The sequence below is a fragment of the Cibotium barometz genome, chromosome 26 (assembly GCF_041138505.1).
Source record: "Cibotium barometz isolate CiBa-2024 chromosome 26, ASM4113850v1, whole genome shotgun sequence".
NCBI classification, from domain to species: domain Eukaryota; kingdom Viridiplantae; phylum Streptophyta; class Polypodiopsida; order Cyatheales; family Cibotiaceae; genus Cibotium; species Cibotium barometz.
In genome coordinates, this window is record NC_141071.1 from 15146559 (window position 1) to 15161405 (window position 14847).

Consider the following 14847-nt stretch of genomic DNA (forward strand, 5'->3'; position numbering starts at 1 on the left):
CCCGGTGTGCTACAAGAGTCTCGGACCAGGCACTAGTGGCTGTGTCCCATAGCGACTGCCTCCCGCTCGGAGAAAGAATCCTCATGTATGCATACATAGCCAGGGTCTCGCGCTAGGTCTGCCACTATGCGAACCACCAAGTGTCGATTCCCGGAGGCATCCGCACTCTTGGTATCAAAGAAATGTGCCAACTCCCAGAGTCGGCCTACCATGTCTGTAATCTCCAAGTCGCTCACATAGTGAGAAAACTCAACTGCCTGTGTCTGCAAAATACTAAGAGCAAGATCCAGAGTCCACTCCCGGTCGCGAGTGCCGCAAAGAGGGATGGAGAAGGCCACCGCTCAATCAAGTGCCTCCTCCCCTCGGACCGGAAGTATCACCACATGAACTCTGATAGGTGCTGGCTCATGGGGGCCCTCCGCTCCGAATAGGCGTGTAAAGGAGTAGTCGAAAGCCTCCGAGCGCTGTCTAGTGTCGAGACTACTCAGCCGACTGCGGATAGAGGATATCCGTGAAGCACGAATCGGCATGGTAGGTCTCCTCTAGGGTACACGAGCAAGGTCGGTGCTCAGTGCCCACCGGACTGCAGGTGAGCGCCAGGGCACTGCCAGTGCCTCTCGGGGAGCTGAGACGAGCGGAGGGGGGGGGGAAGGGGGAGGGGAAGGAGACGCTGAAAATGCAGGAGTGGGAACGGGAGGAGGCGAGGGTGGAAGCGAGGCGGGAGGGGGGGACGGGGGAGGGGGGGTGGGGGTGGGGGTGGAGGTGAAGGGGGGACGCTGGCATCTCCTAATCCTCAGTCTGCGCTGGGGTCTCCTCCTGGCGGGGAGCAAAGCTGTTGCTCACTGGAACCCAATGATGCTGAGGCTGTGTCTGCTGCTGCATCGGTCTCTGGGCATGCTGCTGTGGTTGTCTCCCTCTACGGCGCCCCTGTCCAGGCTGGCAATCAGAGGTCTCTGTGGGCTGAGCAGGTGTCCCGGAGGCTGCATGCCGAGCCGCATCTGTGGGACGGGCATCGGAGGTCTGCTGCTGCGGTGAAGGTCGGGATCTCTTGCGAGGGCAGCCTTGGCCAGGTGGCCGACCTGCCTACATATAAAACACTCCTTCGCGAGCCCCGAAAACTCCACTCTCTGATCGATCCATCCCCCCCCCTATCCTAGGTAACTGAATGACCTTCGAAAGGGAGGAGATGTCAGGAACCAAAACTCTGACCGAAGGAAGGCTAGCTGCTCTAGCCACCACTGAAGTTGCTGTGGGGCCAGTCTCAAGCACCGAGCCCACCAATGATCCTATCCTGGACAGGAGCGAAAGGTACTCGCGGCGAAGTCCAGGAAAGCAAACTGTGACATGGAATAGGCGCTCTCCCTGCTCGGCCGCTGCTCGGTCGAAACCATGTTGCCAATGTTTGAAGAAGGCCCGAGCGCCCCTGATGTCAAGGGGACTCATGGCTAGGACCTGGGCCACGCTCTGGGCTGTCTTGAACTCAATCTAGTAGTGTCCGCGGCCCAGTAACTGAACGTCCAGGATCTTGCCCACATCTGCAAGAAGGCGGGCCTGGAGAAGATCCCGGATCTCCCCTCTGTTGGGGCAGGTGCCAACTATACGGCAGATGGTGGAATGTACCTGGAGGCGTTCCACCTCTGCGGCGAGGCTCGCTTCCTTTTCTGGCGAAAGAGAAAGCCTGATGGGGTATCCTCGGGGGCGGGCGAGGGGGCTGCGGAAGAGTCCCTCTGAGGTGAGGTGGGAGGGGCCTCCATCAGAATCTGAAGCTGAGTCGAGGGCGAAGCGGGGAGGGAAAGACCGAAAGCGAGGGGGGAGAGGGGCAGAAGACAGAGGAGAGAGAAGGGGGGGGGGAAGGCGAGGGGAAGCGGGGAGGGAGCGGGGAGGCGGGCAGGCGGGCGCGAAAGGGGGGCAGGGGGGCGCGAAAGGAAGAGGGGGCAGGAAGGCAAGGGCGGGACGTGGAGGGGGGGGCGCGAGCAGGCGGGGACGAAGGAGAGGGCGAAGGCGGGCAGCAGGCTCGAGCAGGGGGGGGCGAGAGCTTCAGCGAGCGAGATTTCTTCTCGGCCTTCTTTTTCTATTAGCATCATGGCTAATCATTCTCCCTTGGCCGGGCGAACCATTGTTTTTTCCGAAGACAAGCTCGCGGTCCTCTTCGCCGAAATTGAGAAAGACTCCAAAACGACCCTCATTGCTAGAATCTTTTTTTTTTCAGAAAGGAGACTTCTATTAAGTATGAATTTTTTTTACAAAATGGAGATTTCACACCAAGCCCCAGGCTCCTTGAGACACAAAACAACGGGGCAATGATCGGATTTGGTGGTGCCAGGCATAATAGCAATGGTGCCTCCTCTGTCCAAGGACCAATCATCCACAGAAAACCTGTCCAGACGTGCAAAGATGATCTCATCCCCGCTCCTGCGGTTATGCCAAGAGAAAGATAAGGAATTTGGCCTTCTCTGGAAGTCATCCTCAGTCCAGCAATCCCTGCCAAAAAAGGAAAGCGTGAACCTCTCCCATGAGGCTCGCTCCAAAGGGTGTAAACCCCCTTCGCGTCCACCCTTCTTGTTAGAAGGTTGCTCAACCATATTAAAATCTCCTCCCAGTATCCAATGATCAACCTGGGGATTGACATTTGTAATGGTGTCCCAAAAGGCCACCCTTTCACCTCTCACATTAGGTGCATAGATATTCAAGATTCCCAATTTCTGACCCTCATGCATGACCAAGATCCACTGCGCTCTAGCAGGGATGATAACACCGTGCCCAATAACATGAGGTATAATAGATGCTGCCACTGAAATACAAACACCCCCTCTAGTCCCAACTGCCGAGGAACAGAAGGTGTGGCCAGAAAGCATCTTACCAGTTTTGCCACATTGAGATCTATCCAATTTGTGTTTCTGCAACAAAAGCACATCCATAGACCCTCCTGTAACAACAGGGTGAAGCTGGTCCTTCAGAAGGCGCTTCCTACCACGGGTGGGAAGCCCTCCAAGGCCCTGAACATTCCATGAGACGATTCTCATGGAAGAGAAGAGGGTTTGACCCCCGATCTAAGAAGACGATGGGCAGCCTGAGGACGCCTCTCATAATGCTGGAGGACGGGAAAATCCACGGGGCAAAGTCCACTAACATGCCCTTGTCAAAGGCCCTGCACCATGCTTGCATATGTACGAGAAATGTGTTCGCCCTACGGGGCATCAAGGGCAATGGCATCATGCTGAAAATCCTTCAATACATGATCCCCATTGTGCTGAACATCCTGCATATCGCCCCCTCCAAGTAGAGAGGACTCCACAAAGTCATCGTGATCTGAGATATCATCTCTCTACAAAGATGCATCAGCTGACACATCGCTCTGACCAGAAACATCATCTATCTGTACATGATCCGAGGAAGCCTTCCCATCAATCGCACCAGGGGGCGGTGTGAGAAACAGCTCGCCACACCTGGCGGACTGAAGGACGGGAAGGAACCAAGGGAGGTGGCACCTGAGAGGCACGCTTACGAGGCCTCCTGCGACCTCGAGCCCGAGAACAATCTCGAGCAAAGTGACCCTGTTGGTGACAAACCCGACACTGATCGGGTTTACCTGCAATCTCCATACGTTGCTTCAAAGGGCCACAAGGGCCCGGAAGCAAAACATAGTCCTCAAAGAGCTCAATGTCATGGGCAAGAACCATGACCCTTGGGACAGCATCCACCGAGGCAGTGACCACCTGAACAGAAGATGTCGGCAAGGCGTGAAGGGGGGGCACTTGAAGAACAAGCCCAAAGGCAGACCCGATGGCCTCTAACATAGGCCAATATGCACGAGGAAGACTTGGAAATCTGAGAGTAATCGGGAAACGGTTCCGGTCTTGCTCAACAGGGTCAAAATAGCTGGAGTAGGGAAGAAAGAATATCTTCCTCGGGCCCAATGGCAAAGGGCTGCCCTTCAAAACCTCTGAGGCTGCGTCCTCAGAATCAAAATCCACTTGGAAGAAACCTCTTCCAAGCAACCTGACATCTCGAAAGTGTAGAGCGAGGTCGGAGGGCAGAGCCGCCAGGACCCAATCCCGAGTCTAGAGACGGGATGGGTGAGATCCAAAGATTCTAGCAATGAGGGTCGTTTTGGAGTCTTTCTCTATTTCGGCGTAGAGGACCGCGAGCTCGGCTTCAGAAAATACAATGGTTCGCCCGGCCGAGGGAGAATGATTAGCCATGATGCTAATCGAAGAAAAAGGCCGACTTGAACCCGGATGAGGAGCAATCCGAACCAAGGGGAAGAGGAAGGCGGAGGAAGGAAAGGAAAGGAGGGTGAAAAAGGGAAAAGCAAAAAGGAAAGGGAGGCAAGGGGGAGATGACTGGACACAAAGGCGAAGAGGGGCGGGGGAAGGGCAGCACAACAGGGCTGCGTAGAGGAAAGAGGCGGAGGAAGGAGGGGAGGCGAAACGATCAACAGGAGGGCGAAGAAGGGTGGGCAGGGGTAGGTGCGAACAAAGGGGAAGGAAGAGGCGAATTAGGGCGGGCAGAGGCAAGGAGGGGAGGCGGAGGAGGATGGGGGGCGAAGCAGGAAGAGAGGCGGATGGGCGCAGCGAAGGAGGAAGGAAACGAAGGAGGGAGGAGGAAGGAAGCGAAAGCAGAGGAACAGAGGCGGAGGAAGGATTAGAGGCGGAGGGGAGCGAATCAGGCAGCGAAGGAGGAAGGAAACGATGGAGGAAGGAGGGGCGCAGCGATGGAGGAAGGAAGCGATGGCAGAGGAACAGAGGCGGAGGAAGGATCAGAGGCAGAGGGGAGCGTTTCAGGGTTCGGGGAGCTCGCGGTGCCTGCTCCGATTTTTCCCAGGTCTCACATTATTCACTTGATGTATTTCCAAAAAAACCGTGGTGGAAATTTTGAGTATGCATGGAGAGCCTAATTAAAGGACCAATCACTAACAATAAAAATGAGAAAACTTTGACAGCTACAACACCAAGGCACACCCTGTAAAGTACTAATTTAAAATTGGGCCACTTCAATCTTACCAGAATCCATCTATTCGATCCACCAAAAAGCATGTGTCACGGGGAACTAATCTTGACGAAGTGAGGGGTTTGAAGACATGGCCTGCATATTAGTCCCATTGTCAATAAAAGGGAGAATAAAAAAGAAATGTCCATGGACACCTCTTGGGTATAAATTGATACAACAACAGTTGAACTAAATCAGCCAACAGACCTTTGTTACCGCTACCATCTATTTGATCCACCAAAAAGCATGTGTCACGGGGAACTAATCTTGACGAAGTGAGGGGTTTGAAGACATGGCCTGCATATTAGTCCCGTTGTCAATAAAAGGGAGAATAAAAAAGAATGTCCATGGACACCTCTGGGGTATAAATTGATACAACAACAGTTGAACTAAATCAGCCAACAGACCTTTGTTATCGCTATCCAAGTCCACCAATGATCTGCTAGGTTCCATGTCAACATCAAGGGCTATATGATCCAAAGCAGATAATTTGCGTCCACCCCGACCATGGGTTACGACAGCAGTGGGTGGCATAATATGCTTTCCTCTATTTCCCTACAAAATGAAGTCCCTAATACATTAGCCATGCAGCTGTCAGATGCAATGAAACAAACTCTCCACCATGAGAATGTACAATGCTTACAAGCACTTACACTTGAGTCCCTACAATTTGGACCTGCTTTAAAAAAATAGGGTACAAAATACCATTTCATCCATTTCCATTGATATCGTCGTACGTTCAGCCACATTTGTATGACCCATTCCTTCCTTTAGCCTCTGATTTCCCTGAAGAGATGCCTGAAGAAAGGTCACCTTTCCGGCCAGACCATCGTGTCTCATCTGAACATCTTGCAACAAGGCATCCTTTCTGGCAAGCTGAAATTGCAAACCTTCTGTTCCTGCCCGAATGCTAGTGACAAGTGTCTCAAGAAGTTCTTTTGTGCTACCAGCTTCTCTATCAGAGCCTGCACCAGTGAGCAGTTCACTGCCACCACCATCCTTGCCTACAACAATTTCTCGTATTTGTTGATGAAGCTGTGATAAAACAGCACTCTTCTCATCAACCAGGTTCTGCAGGCTGGTCACTTCACTTCCTTTAAGGGCAATTTTTTCTCTCAACTGGGAGATTCGAGCATCACGGCTCTCTAACAATGAATGCAGATTTTTAGCTTCCTCAATGAGCTTTTCGGAGAGGCTCTGGAATTTACTGAAGTTATTAATGGTAGTCGAAAACTTGCTTGAAGCCTTTCTAAGAGAAGCTTCCAGTTCCTGATTCACCTCCTGTAGTTCCTCCACCTTGGCAGAGAGTTCTCCTATCTTTGTCTCTGCTTTCCTTAGGGCTTGTCTGAGACCTTCTTCCTCTGCAAAATTCATTTTAAAAACCCTCAGCATAGAGAGCACAAAGGAATCAAAATATGAGTTAATATAAGTAAAGAAAGAAATTACACCATGTCTCTTGATTGATAAGACATCTCGCAAAGAGCACAGCTCTAGATTGGTCCTCGTCAACATGTCCTCATTCACCTCAAATTCTTCCAGAGATTTTTGGAGTTCACTGATCTTGAGGTTGTCCAGTTGTTGCTGTTGGTCCATCGCATCAATGACTGCTTTTGCTTCACCTAATTGATTCCTCAAATCTTCCCTTTGCTTCTCACTTTCGATATGCTGTAGTTTGTAAAGATGTGCAAGGTCTTTGACAGTAGAATAAAGTCGTTCCACCAAAGCAACTGTAAGTGTCTGCAAATCCTTTGATGCCATATGAAGCATGTCACCTTCGAGAGACTCACATGTTGTAATGCCACTCCATGGTACTTGCCCCTGTGCTTGCATTTTTAATACTTCAAGCTCTTCAACCAAAGATTTAACCCTTTCCACCAGTGCCTTGAAACCCACCTCTAAATTTGCAATCTGTTTATCCTTCTGAAGACTCAATGACTCAGACCTCTGGAGAGATTCCATCTTTTGAAACACCAAACCTAACCCATTAGATATCTCTACCAGCAGTTGTGAGATGGCTGCATAATTTTGAGTTGATACTGCTGTGAAGTTTCTGAAAAAAACTCCAAAACGCTGCAGCTCAACCTCCATCTCTTCACATTGCAGTTTCAGGAAACCTGTTGTATCTCCCTGTTTCCAGTTAACCCCATAGCTCGAAAACTGTGTTTCAACACCAGCATTATCATTAGCTATCATGCAAAGAAAAAAAAGAGGACAGGACTACAAAATAATGAGATTCAGTTTGCAACATACCTCTAACTGCCACTCAGAAGGGAAATCCGCCACAAAGACACGATGAGCTGTCAACAAGGGATTAGTAATCTGGTCTTTCAAAGAAGAAAAATCGCCTGAGAGCTTTATCACCAAAACCTTTGTCCCCTTCATGTCTTCTGTTAGTTTCAAAACTTCATCTGCAACCATACTGAGCAAAGAAGCCTGGTGATCTTTCAATGCATTTACTTTATTGTACAAATCAGCTAAATCTTTAAATCGCTCCTCAAATTCGATTTCTTTATATCTGATTTCCTCCATTTGAGCAGAAAATGCATCTTTCAGAGAGCTGTTCTCTTGCTCCAAGTTCGCTTGGGACTCTCTCAATTCACTTAACTCAAATAAAAGTGAGTTTATGTTTGCCATCGCATGTTCTAAATGCAATCCTACATCAGCCTTGGCTGTCTCAGTTATTGTTTTCTCTTCTGTCAGAATTGAAATGTTCTTTTCAGCAAGCATCAACTCATCAGTTAGAGAATCCATTCTCCCCTGCACCTCTTCTAACTGAAGGGCCAAAAGCTCAGCAGCCTTCTTAGACTTCTTGGCTCCTCGCTTGCTGGCTCTGGCCTTCCTTTGTGCATCCATTACAGTTTGTGAAAGCCACTGTATCTTCTCCACAATATCTCCTGAACGAGGAGCTCCCGTAGTGCTTACCTTATCAACAGATTCTGTAAACTTCTGAAATGCTCTATTACTCTCCTGCAATGACCTCTCCATGCTAAATGCATATTCTCTGGAGGATGACAATTCGGCCTCTAACATCTCCACTTGCTGCACTGGATGCTTGAGGCTCTGCTCCGCGTTATTTAAAGCCAGACTCTCTGCTTGATGCTCTTTATCTATCTGATTGAGTTCAGCAGTGCTCTCCTCTGAAGACTGCCTTAAAGCATCATGCTGTTGAACCACATTCTTGCCTTTTTTTAAAGCCATGATCAGCTTTTCTCGAACAGAAGCAAGCTTTTCCTCTGCATGACTGGCTTCTAGCTGTGATTTTGCAAGCTCATTCCTTACAAAAGAAATCTCCTCTGTGACTGCCTTGACTTGATTCTTTAACCCATAATTCTCATCCTCAAGCACTGAATTCTTTGTGATGAACTCTTCTATTTGCAGACTTGAGTTACTCACCTCTACAGTCTTTAATTTCAGTGTTTCATGCAATCTCTGCAACACCTGTTCTCTCTCTTTCTCAGCCACACTCAAAGCCAAACGAAGTTCCTCCACTTTCCCTTTCATATTTGCAGCCTCTAAAGACAAAACCTTGCAGTTCTTTACAAGACATTTCACAGAACTTTCCAAAATTGTGTTTACAGAAGCACCTGAAAATATACTGTCCACCTCTTCTCCTTGCACAACTTCACCCAACATACCGCGAATGTTAGCAACAAGATCTTCTAGTTCAGTATTCTGGCATGGAAACTGCATCTTCTGATTTGCCTCTTGCTTATGCTTTCTTTCTTGCGAATCTGGTAGTCCTGCTTGTGGGAGTTCCATGCTAGTTTCATTGCTACTTTGATATGATGGCTTGGATGAGCTATTGAACTTCAAAGTTATATCCTCCAACTCCATGGATATTTTTTCTAGCCCATCATTTTTTGCTGCTAGCTCGGTTGATATCACATGATTCTCTTCTTGCAGCTTCTGAAGAGCACAATTCAGAGCATCAATTGTCCCTTGTGAACTCTGTGTCTCCAGTTGAAGCTGCGCAGTGTAAGTATGTGCATCAGAAACTGCTCTACCTAGCCAGTCAATCCTATCTTCAGGTTCCTTGGACCTGACTACAGCTGGCATGTCAATAGTGTCCAGCACCTCCTCCCACCTTTGAATGAGAAGGTTTCCCTCCAGAAGGGACTGCTCCAACATAGCTGACTGCTCTGCCATACCCCTACACTTGTGTAGTAAATCATTGCCTTTTCTAATCAATTCTTCAATTTCCTGCCTTTGTGATGCTGATTCTGTGCCTGAAAGATCATCTAATGCTCTCACTGCCACCATGTGAGAGTGATCCTGCCCTTCTAATATCAGGTTTTTCTCACTGTATGCTTCAATCATCCACTCTACTTTCTCAAAGATATCTTTCAGCTGCAGCTCCTCTGGTAGACTTGTATCCTCCAGGAGCTCCTCGATCCTCTGAAGTATAGCATCCTTCTGCAAGAAAGACTCTCGCAAAGCATTTGCAGAGTTCCTTATGTAAGAAAGTTCTGATTCTAAAGCCTCTACATGCTCTACTGCCTCGACATAAAGCTTGGCCGTACTTTCAGCCTCCACCTTTAACTGCAGATCCTGCTTATAAGAAGATGTCAGAACCTCCACATCTGCAGTTTTCTCTGCCAGCAACTGCTTCAAGTTTTCTCTCTGCTGAACAAGACCTTTAGCTCTAGTAACTGCCAAACTCAACTTTTCTTGAACTCCAAGCAATTTTTGTTCTGCTTGTTGGACCTTTCTCTCCCCATCTTCCCTTGTTTTACTAAGCTCAATGGTTAAAAGGTTTACCTGTTCATGCAAGTGAGACAGTTCTACCTCCCTTGAAACCATGAGCGCCTTCAAGTTTTCCATATCCACCTCGTGGGCAGCATCAGAGTCAATATAATCTTGTAGAAGGTCTCTATTTTCTATAAGAGTTGTTTCATATTGGCGTAGCAAAGCAGTAACAGAGAATTCCAGAAAGCCCATTGCATCACTGTCAATGGCCTCCATGTCAGTTGAAGAATCTCTCAAAACAGCAAACACTTTGTTTGACAAGGCACGAGCCTGCAAGCACAATCTCAAATACAATTCTTCCTGCTCAGCATACAACGTCTGGACATAATTGAGCTCACCTTCCAGATTTATTATTTCTTCAGCAGCTTTGGCAGCCTCAATTGTTACCAAATCATTATTTTGAGAGAGCTCAAAAGCCTTCTTAGAAAGCCCTTCCATGTCAGTCTCTTTTATTGATAGTAAATCCTCCAACTGTATTACCTTGCTTTCCATCTGCCGCTTTTCCTCTAGATCTTTTTGCAGGCCATTGTAAGTCTGAGAGAGCTCAGTGACCTTCCTAGTAAGACCTTCTATGTCAGTCTCTTTTCTTGACAACATAACCTCCAACTGTCTCACCATGCTTTCCATCGGCCTATTTTCCCCTAGATCCTTTTGCAGCTCATCAATCCAACTATTGCAATCTTGAAGCAAACACTCGAAATTATCAGAAGATGGTCCCATCCCCTTGGTTTCCCCACCATGTACATCTAACCATTTCGAGCACTCGTTGAGTACATAAGCCTCTTTATTTTCCTTTAATTGTTGAGGGACAAGATGGCTTAGTCTCTTCACCACATGAATAAGAATTTTCAAAGCTGCATTATCTTTTGCAGCTTGAGAGCATATTGAAGCACTTTTCTGAGAAAGATCATTGAACTTAAATGTGAGTTCTTCTAACTCAGTCTCCCTCATGCACAATGAATCTTGCAGTTCCCTAACCACGTCTTCCAAACCTGTCTTTTCTTCTATAACTTCCTGAAAATTCAATAATGATTGTGTATTAGAAGTAGAAAACATCAATATAAACTGCAACTGCTTCAGCAATAGTTTCATTTATATTCACAACCGTGAAAACCAAAATGTAAAAGAATCTTCACTTTGGGAAGCCCTAAGGCGGCTTACAGCCCTTTAGATTTGGCCAGCCAACCAGAAGCAAGGCCACCCTTGATAAGTGAGGTGCACTTTAGGTACTAACTGTTTTTGTGTTGCTGCCTTTCTATTTCTCACTCCTACTAACAACCAATAGCAGTTTTAAAATCAAAGCCTTGCCCGGCCCCTCTGGGTGAGAAGCCAGATTACAAGCTTGACAAAGGCACTCCCACAAGTCATAGTAACAAGAAACGGCTGATTTCTAACCAAGAAAACACCGTTTCTCTCAAGTTTCCGCTTCCATTTTTCATTTTCTAATCTTCTCTCACGATTTCACCCCCTAAATTTTTTCTTATAAGTGTTCATTCATCGCAAATTTCCACGCCATCTCCAAATTATGATCCACCCCACATTTCTCCTCCATTTCTCTCAGCTTATGTTAAATACTTGTTGTTTCCAGGCCATTTCCATTTCCTAGTTTAGGTATTTTCCATTGCATTGACATCAGTCGTTTCCGTTTCTGTTTCCATTTCATGCGACTATGCCCAAGTACATCATAACCAATTAATTTACATCGAATCCTGCATCAACAGACAAATCAATTGAAGCATATGGATCGAGCTGCTAAGCTCCCCATTTAAGAGGCACTTGAACCCTCTCCACTCTTTTTCAGCATAATAGCTTTGCTCCACTTGAACCCTCTCCAACTCCAACAGCCACAAGAACTCTTGAGTTTTCAAAAGAAGAGTGTAGAGTGCTGGGAGAGAGGATACTCACATGAGAGAATTGGGAGCTGCAAGTATGTGTTATGCACAAGGAATTGATGCCCAGCATACAACAAAATCATAGACAACTCCAACTACCACTTTAACAAGAAGTTTGGGATTCTCCTGAAAATCATAGAATATGAGGATCAAAGATGTGTGCCATTAGGAAAAAGTTAATATCTGGGAGCTCCCAGTACTGCTGATCTGCCCGCCATCCTGCCTGTGCACCTGTGTGCCCCCCTCTTCTCTGATCGTTGCCTTCCTTCTGCCCCCTCTCTCCTTGCAGCCTCCCCTCCGTTCTCCTTGCTGCTGGCGTCCAGCCCGCCTTCCTCTTACCTGCCTTCCAGCCCTCCTGCCCGCCCCTCTGCAGCCCACCATCAATTCCCTCTCTCCTGTGCATCCAGCGCCCCCCCCCCTCGCACCCCCCCCCTCCCCCCTCCTGGCGCCCCCGTGCCTGTCTTCTCACTACTTGCCTTCCAGCCCGCCTGTCTTGCCTTCCTCGGCCTCTTTCCGCCTCCTGCCCTCTTGCCCTCCTCTCTGCCCCTCTTCTCAGCCTGTCTTCCTGCCCCTCCCTCTTCCACTTCCTTGCCTGCGTCAGCATATGGAAAAAAGTTAGTGTTCAAGTCGAACATTCCGTTCTGATTGGCATTATGGCCTCCGCCAAAGCCAATCCCTCTTCACCCCCACCGGCTAGGCGGACTATCAACTTCTCTCAAGACAAGATCTAGGTCCTCCAGTGTGATATTGAATAGGAAACACAACAAACCGTTATCGAAGGGATTTATGGCTCTCATCCTGTCCACTCTTAGGCATGGGATTGTAGCAGGTCGGGTTGCCCAGGAACACTAAGAGGATATGGTGGTTCACTCTTCATGCACCGTGCACACTCAGCAGTGGTCACAGTGAGGCATAATACACTCTGCTTAGGAGGACAGAATGACACAGGCAACACAGAACTTAAGTACAGTAGGATAGCACGGGTAACACAGAGTAGCCTTGCAATGGACAAGGTGGAACTACAGAATAGCCTATCTCCCCTTTGAATAGGTAGAACGTCTTATAAATCCCGAGAGTCACGAAGATGCTGTCGGTGACCATTGGTAAGCATCTCGTATCTTTGGAGGTGCCAGTGCACGTAGAGGTAGCGGCATGCACCTCCTTTCTTGGGGTGCGGTGCCTTAAATGCCTTGGAGTGGTGCACTCCAGAATCTGCATGCTGGAGTGTCAACTAAACTGTCGACTTGGAGCATCTTGGACTGTCCATCGTAACACCGAAACATTGTGATACTGCAACATTGGAACATTGGAAAACTAGAACACTCTTAACACTGGAACACTGTTACACTCCATCCGGGCTCTCCAGGTGAACCAGATGGTGAGGCTGCTGAGGAGCTCCCATCGTAGATCCCTCTCCTGTGTCCACCCGGCTGCAGGTCGCCCACCACTATGTAGCCACCAAGGGTGCCCAAAGTGTTCACTGGACATCCACTTGGAATCACTCGACATCCACTTTGGACATCCACTTTGAACATCCACCTGGACATCCACTAGGACCATCCAGTGGCCTAACTGCAACATGGCCCTTTGGACAACCACCTGGACCATCTAGTGACCTAGTTGCAACGGATCTCCAGAGAATCTCTACAAGCGGTACTGACTGGAAATCATTGGACCATCTCTAGAGAATCTCTACAAGCAGTGGCGCCGACTGGAAATGATTGGACCACACCAATATTGAAGGCACTGCACTGCACTGAGACTGACACCTTCCAATGATAGGAAGGGCCCACCAACAGCATCTCCAGATGGTGCAACTCTTCAGAGCTTTAAAGATACATCAACGGAACCGTTGGAAGGATCAATCTTCCTACATGCCATCCTCCTCGCTAAGCTCTCTCTGTCATTGTCATCACATAGAGTCCTATAATCAATGTGCTAGTCTGTCCTATGTACCACCTATCTCAGTGCTGTGACCACTGCTAGGTGTGCATGGTGCGCTGAGAGGCATAGTAATACAAGTGATATAGCATTCTTGTGAGCCATTTCATCCTTATGTTTCATTCATGTTTATGTTTTTTTTTTTTTTCTGAAAAGGAGACTTCTATTAAGTATGAAAAAATTTACAAAATGGAGATTTCACACCAAGCAAGCTGGAGATCTCAACCAATCAGGAGCCCTGTGCTGCCAATAGGGTTTCGAATGAGAGGATGTGAAAAAGATACCAATGTCCCACTCTCATAAACTGGCCGCGCTTCCTCTCCGCAGCCCTCGAAGATCCCTGGATTCTGGCCAAGGTAGCCATAATGGTGTGAATAATATCACTCCAAATCTTGCAAAGACACTGAGAAACAAGAACGGGAGTACCCTCAATGGCCTCAGTGCATCTAGCCTTCCAGATATTCCAGGCTGAGATGCTAGCAATAATCTCCCAAGAGCTATCTAACCTCTGTGCCGGAGGGATAAAGTGTGAAAGTGGCAAATCCTAAAGACAACACTGCCGAGCAACTCCTTTCCTAACCATAATGGCCAAGCTCCTGTCAGTCCCCTCGAACCTCAGCTGAGGCCCAGATTGTGTCAACCAAATGATAGAACCCAAAGAAATGATAGTATCCCTCTTAATCCTACCAAAGAGGTGTGCAATCGCAGACCAAATCCTCTGTGCTTCCCTCCATTCCCATAAACAATGGTAAACTGACTCCGAAACTCCTACACATCTAGGGCATGCTGGGCAAGCACCAGTAACAGGCCTCCACTGATTAGTGGCCAGACCACCATGAAGAGAAACCCAGATAAAGGAGGAAATCTGTGGCTTCCTATAAGAATGCCACAATCTCCGCCAAAATACCCTCTGAATGTCAGTCGAAATGCCGTAAGATTCCCAATGGGGTCTAAGAGTAGGGACACTCTGATTGTGTCCCAAGATAAGATGTCTGGCACTCTGCACCGTATAACTGAAAAAAAGCATACTTTTCAAAGGGTTACAAGCATCCTTCCGCTCCCACTCACCGGGGTCCCAATGCAAATGTCTGATAGGGCAGCCACCATACAACCAAAGGCTAACACTCTCTGTGATCATCCATGGGGGCTCTCTGATCATCATTGGGGGTGGGGGTCAATAAAGACGTGCTTCCCTAACCTGCCAACAACTCTGACTAGACAAATCTAGGGGCCCTCAATAAGGTCCTCCACATCACATCTCTCCAGCTACCATCCATCC

The 14847-nt window shown here is 48.1% G+C and overlaps 1 protein-coding gene across 4 annotated transcripts in view; it reads right to left on the reverse strand.

Annotated features, from left to right (window-relative positions):
• LOC147623712 (uncharacterized) overlaps positions 1 to 14847 on the reverse strand; it is a 62668-nt gene that overhangs the window by 27295 nt on the left and 20526 nt on the right. For 3 of the 4 annotated variants that reach the window (XR_015269203.1, XR_015269202.1, XM_086820318.1), the window contains exons 1-7: positions 11641 to 11823; positions 7240 to 10749; positions 6438 to 7146; positions 5695 to 6350; positions 5397 to 5544; positions 5197 to 5286; positions 5004 to 5085 (exon numbers count right to left, since the gene is read on the reverse strand). Coding sequence is in view for 2 of the 4 variants with exons in the window: in XM_086820318.1 (XP_086676444.1) it covers positions 5004 to 5085; positions 5197 to 5286; positions 5397 to 5544; positions 5695 to 6350; positions 6438 to 7146; positions 7240 to 10749; positions 11641 to 11697 (5252 nt within the window). In the remaining 2 variants the exon portion in view is untranslated. Of the gene's footprint in view, positions 1 to 5003; positions 5086 to 5196; positions 5287 to 5396; positions 5545 to 5694; positions 6351 to 6437; positions 7147 to 7239; positions 10750 to 11640; positions 11824 to 14847 lie in introns of those variants that run through there. The other variant, XM_086820319.1, reaches the window with a different exon arrangement.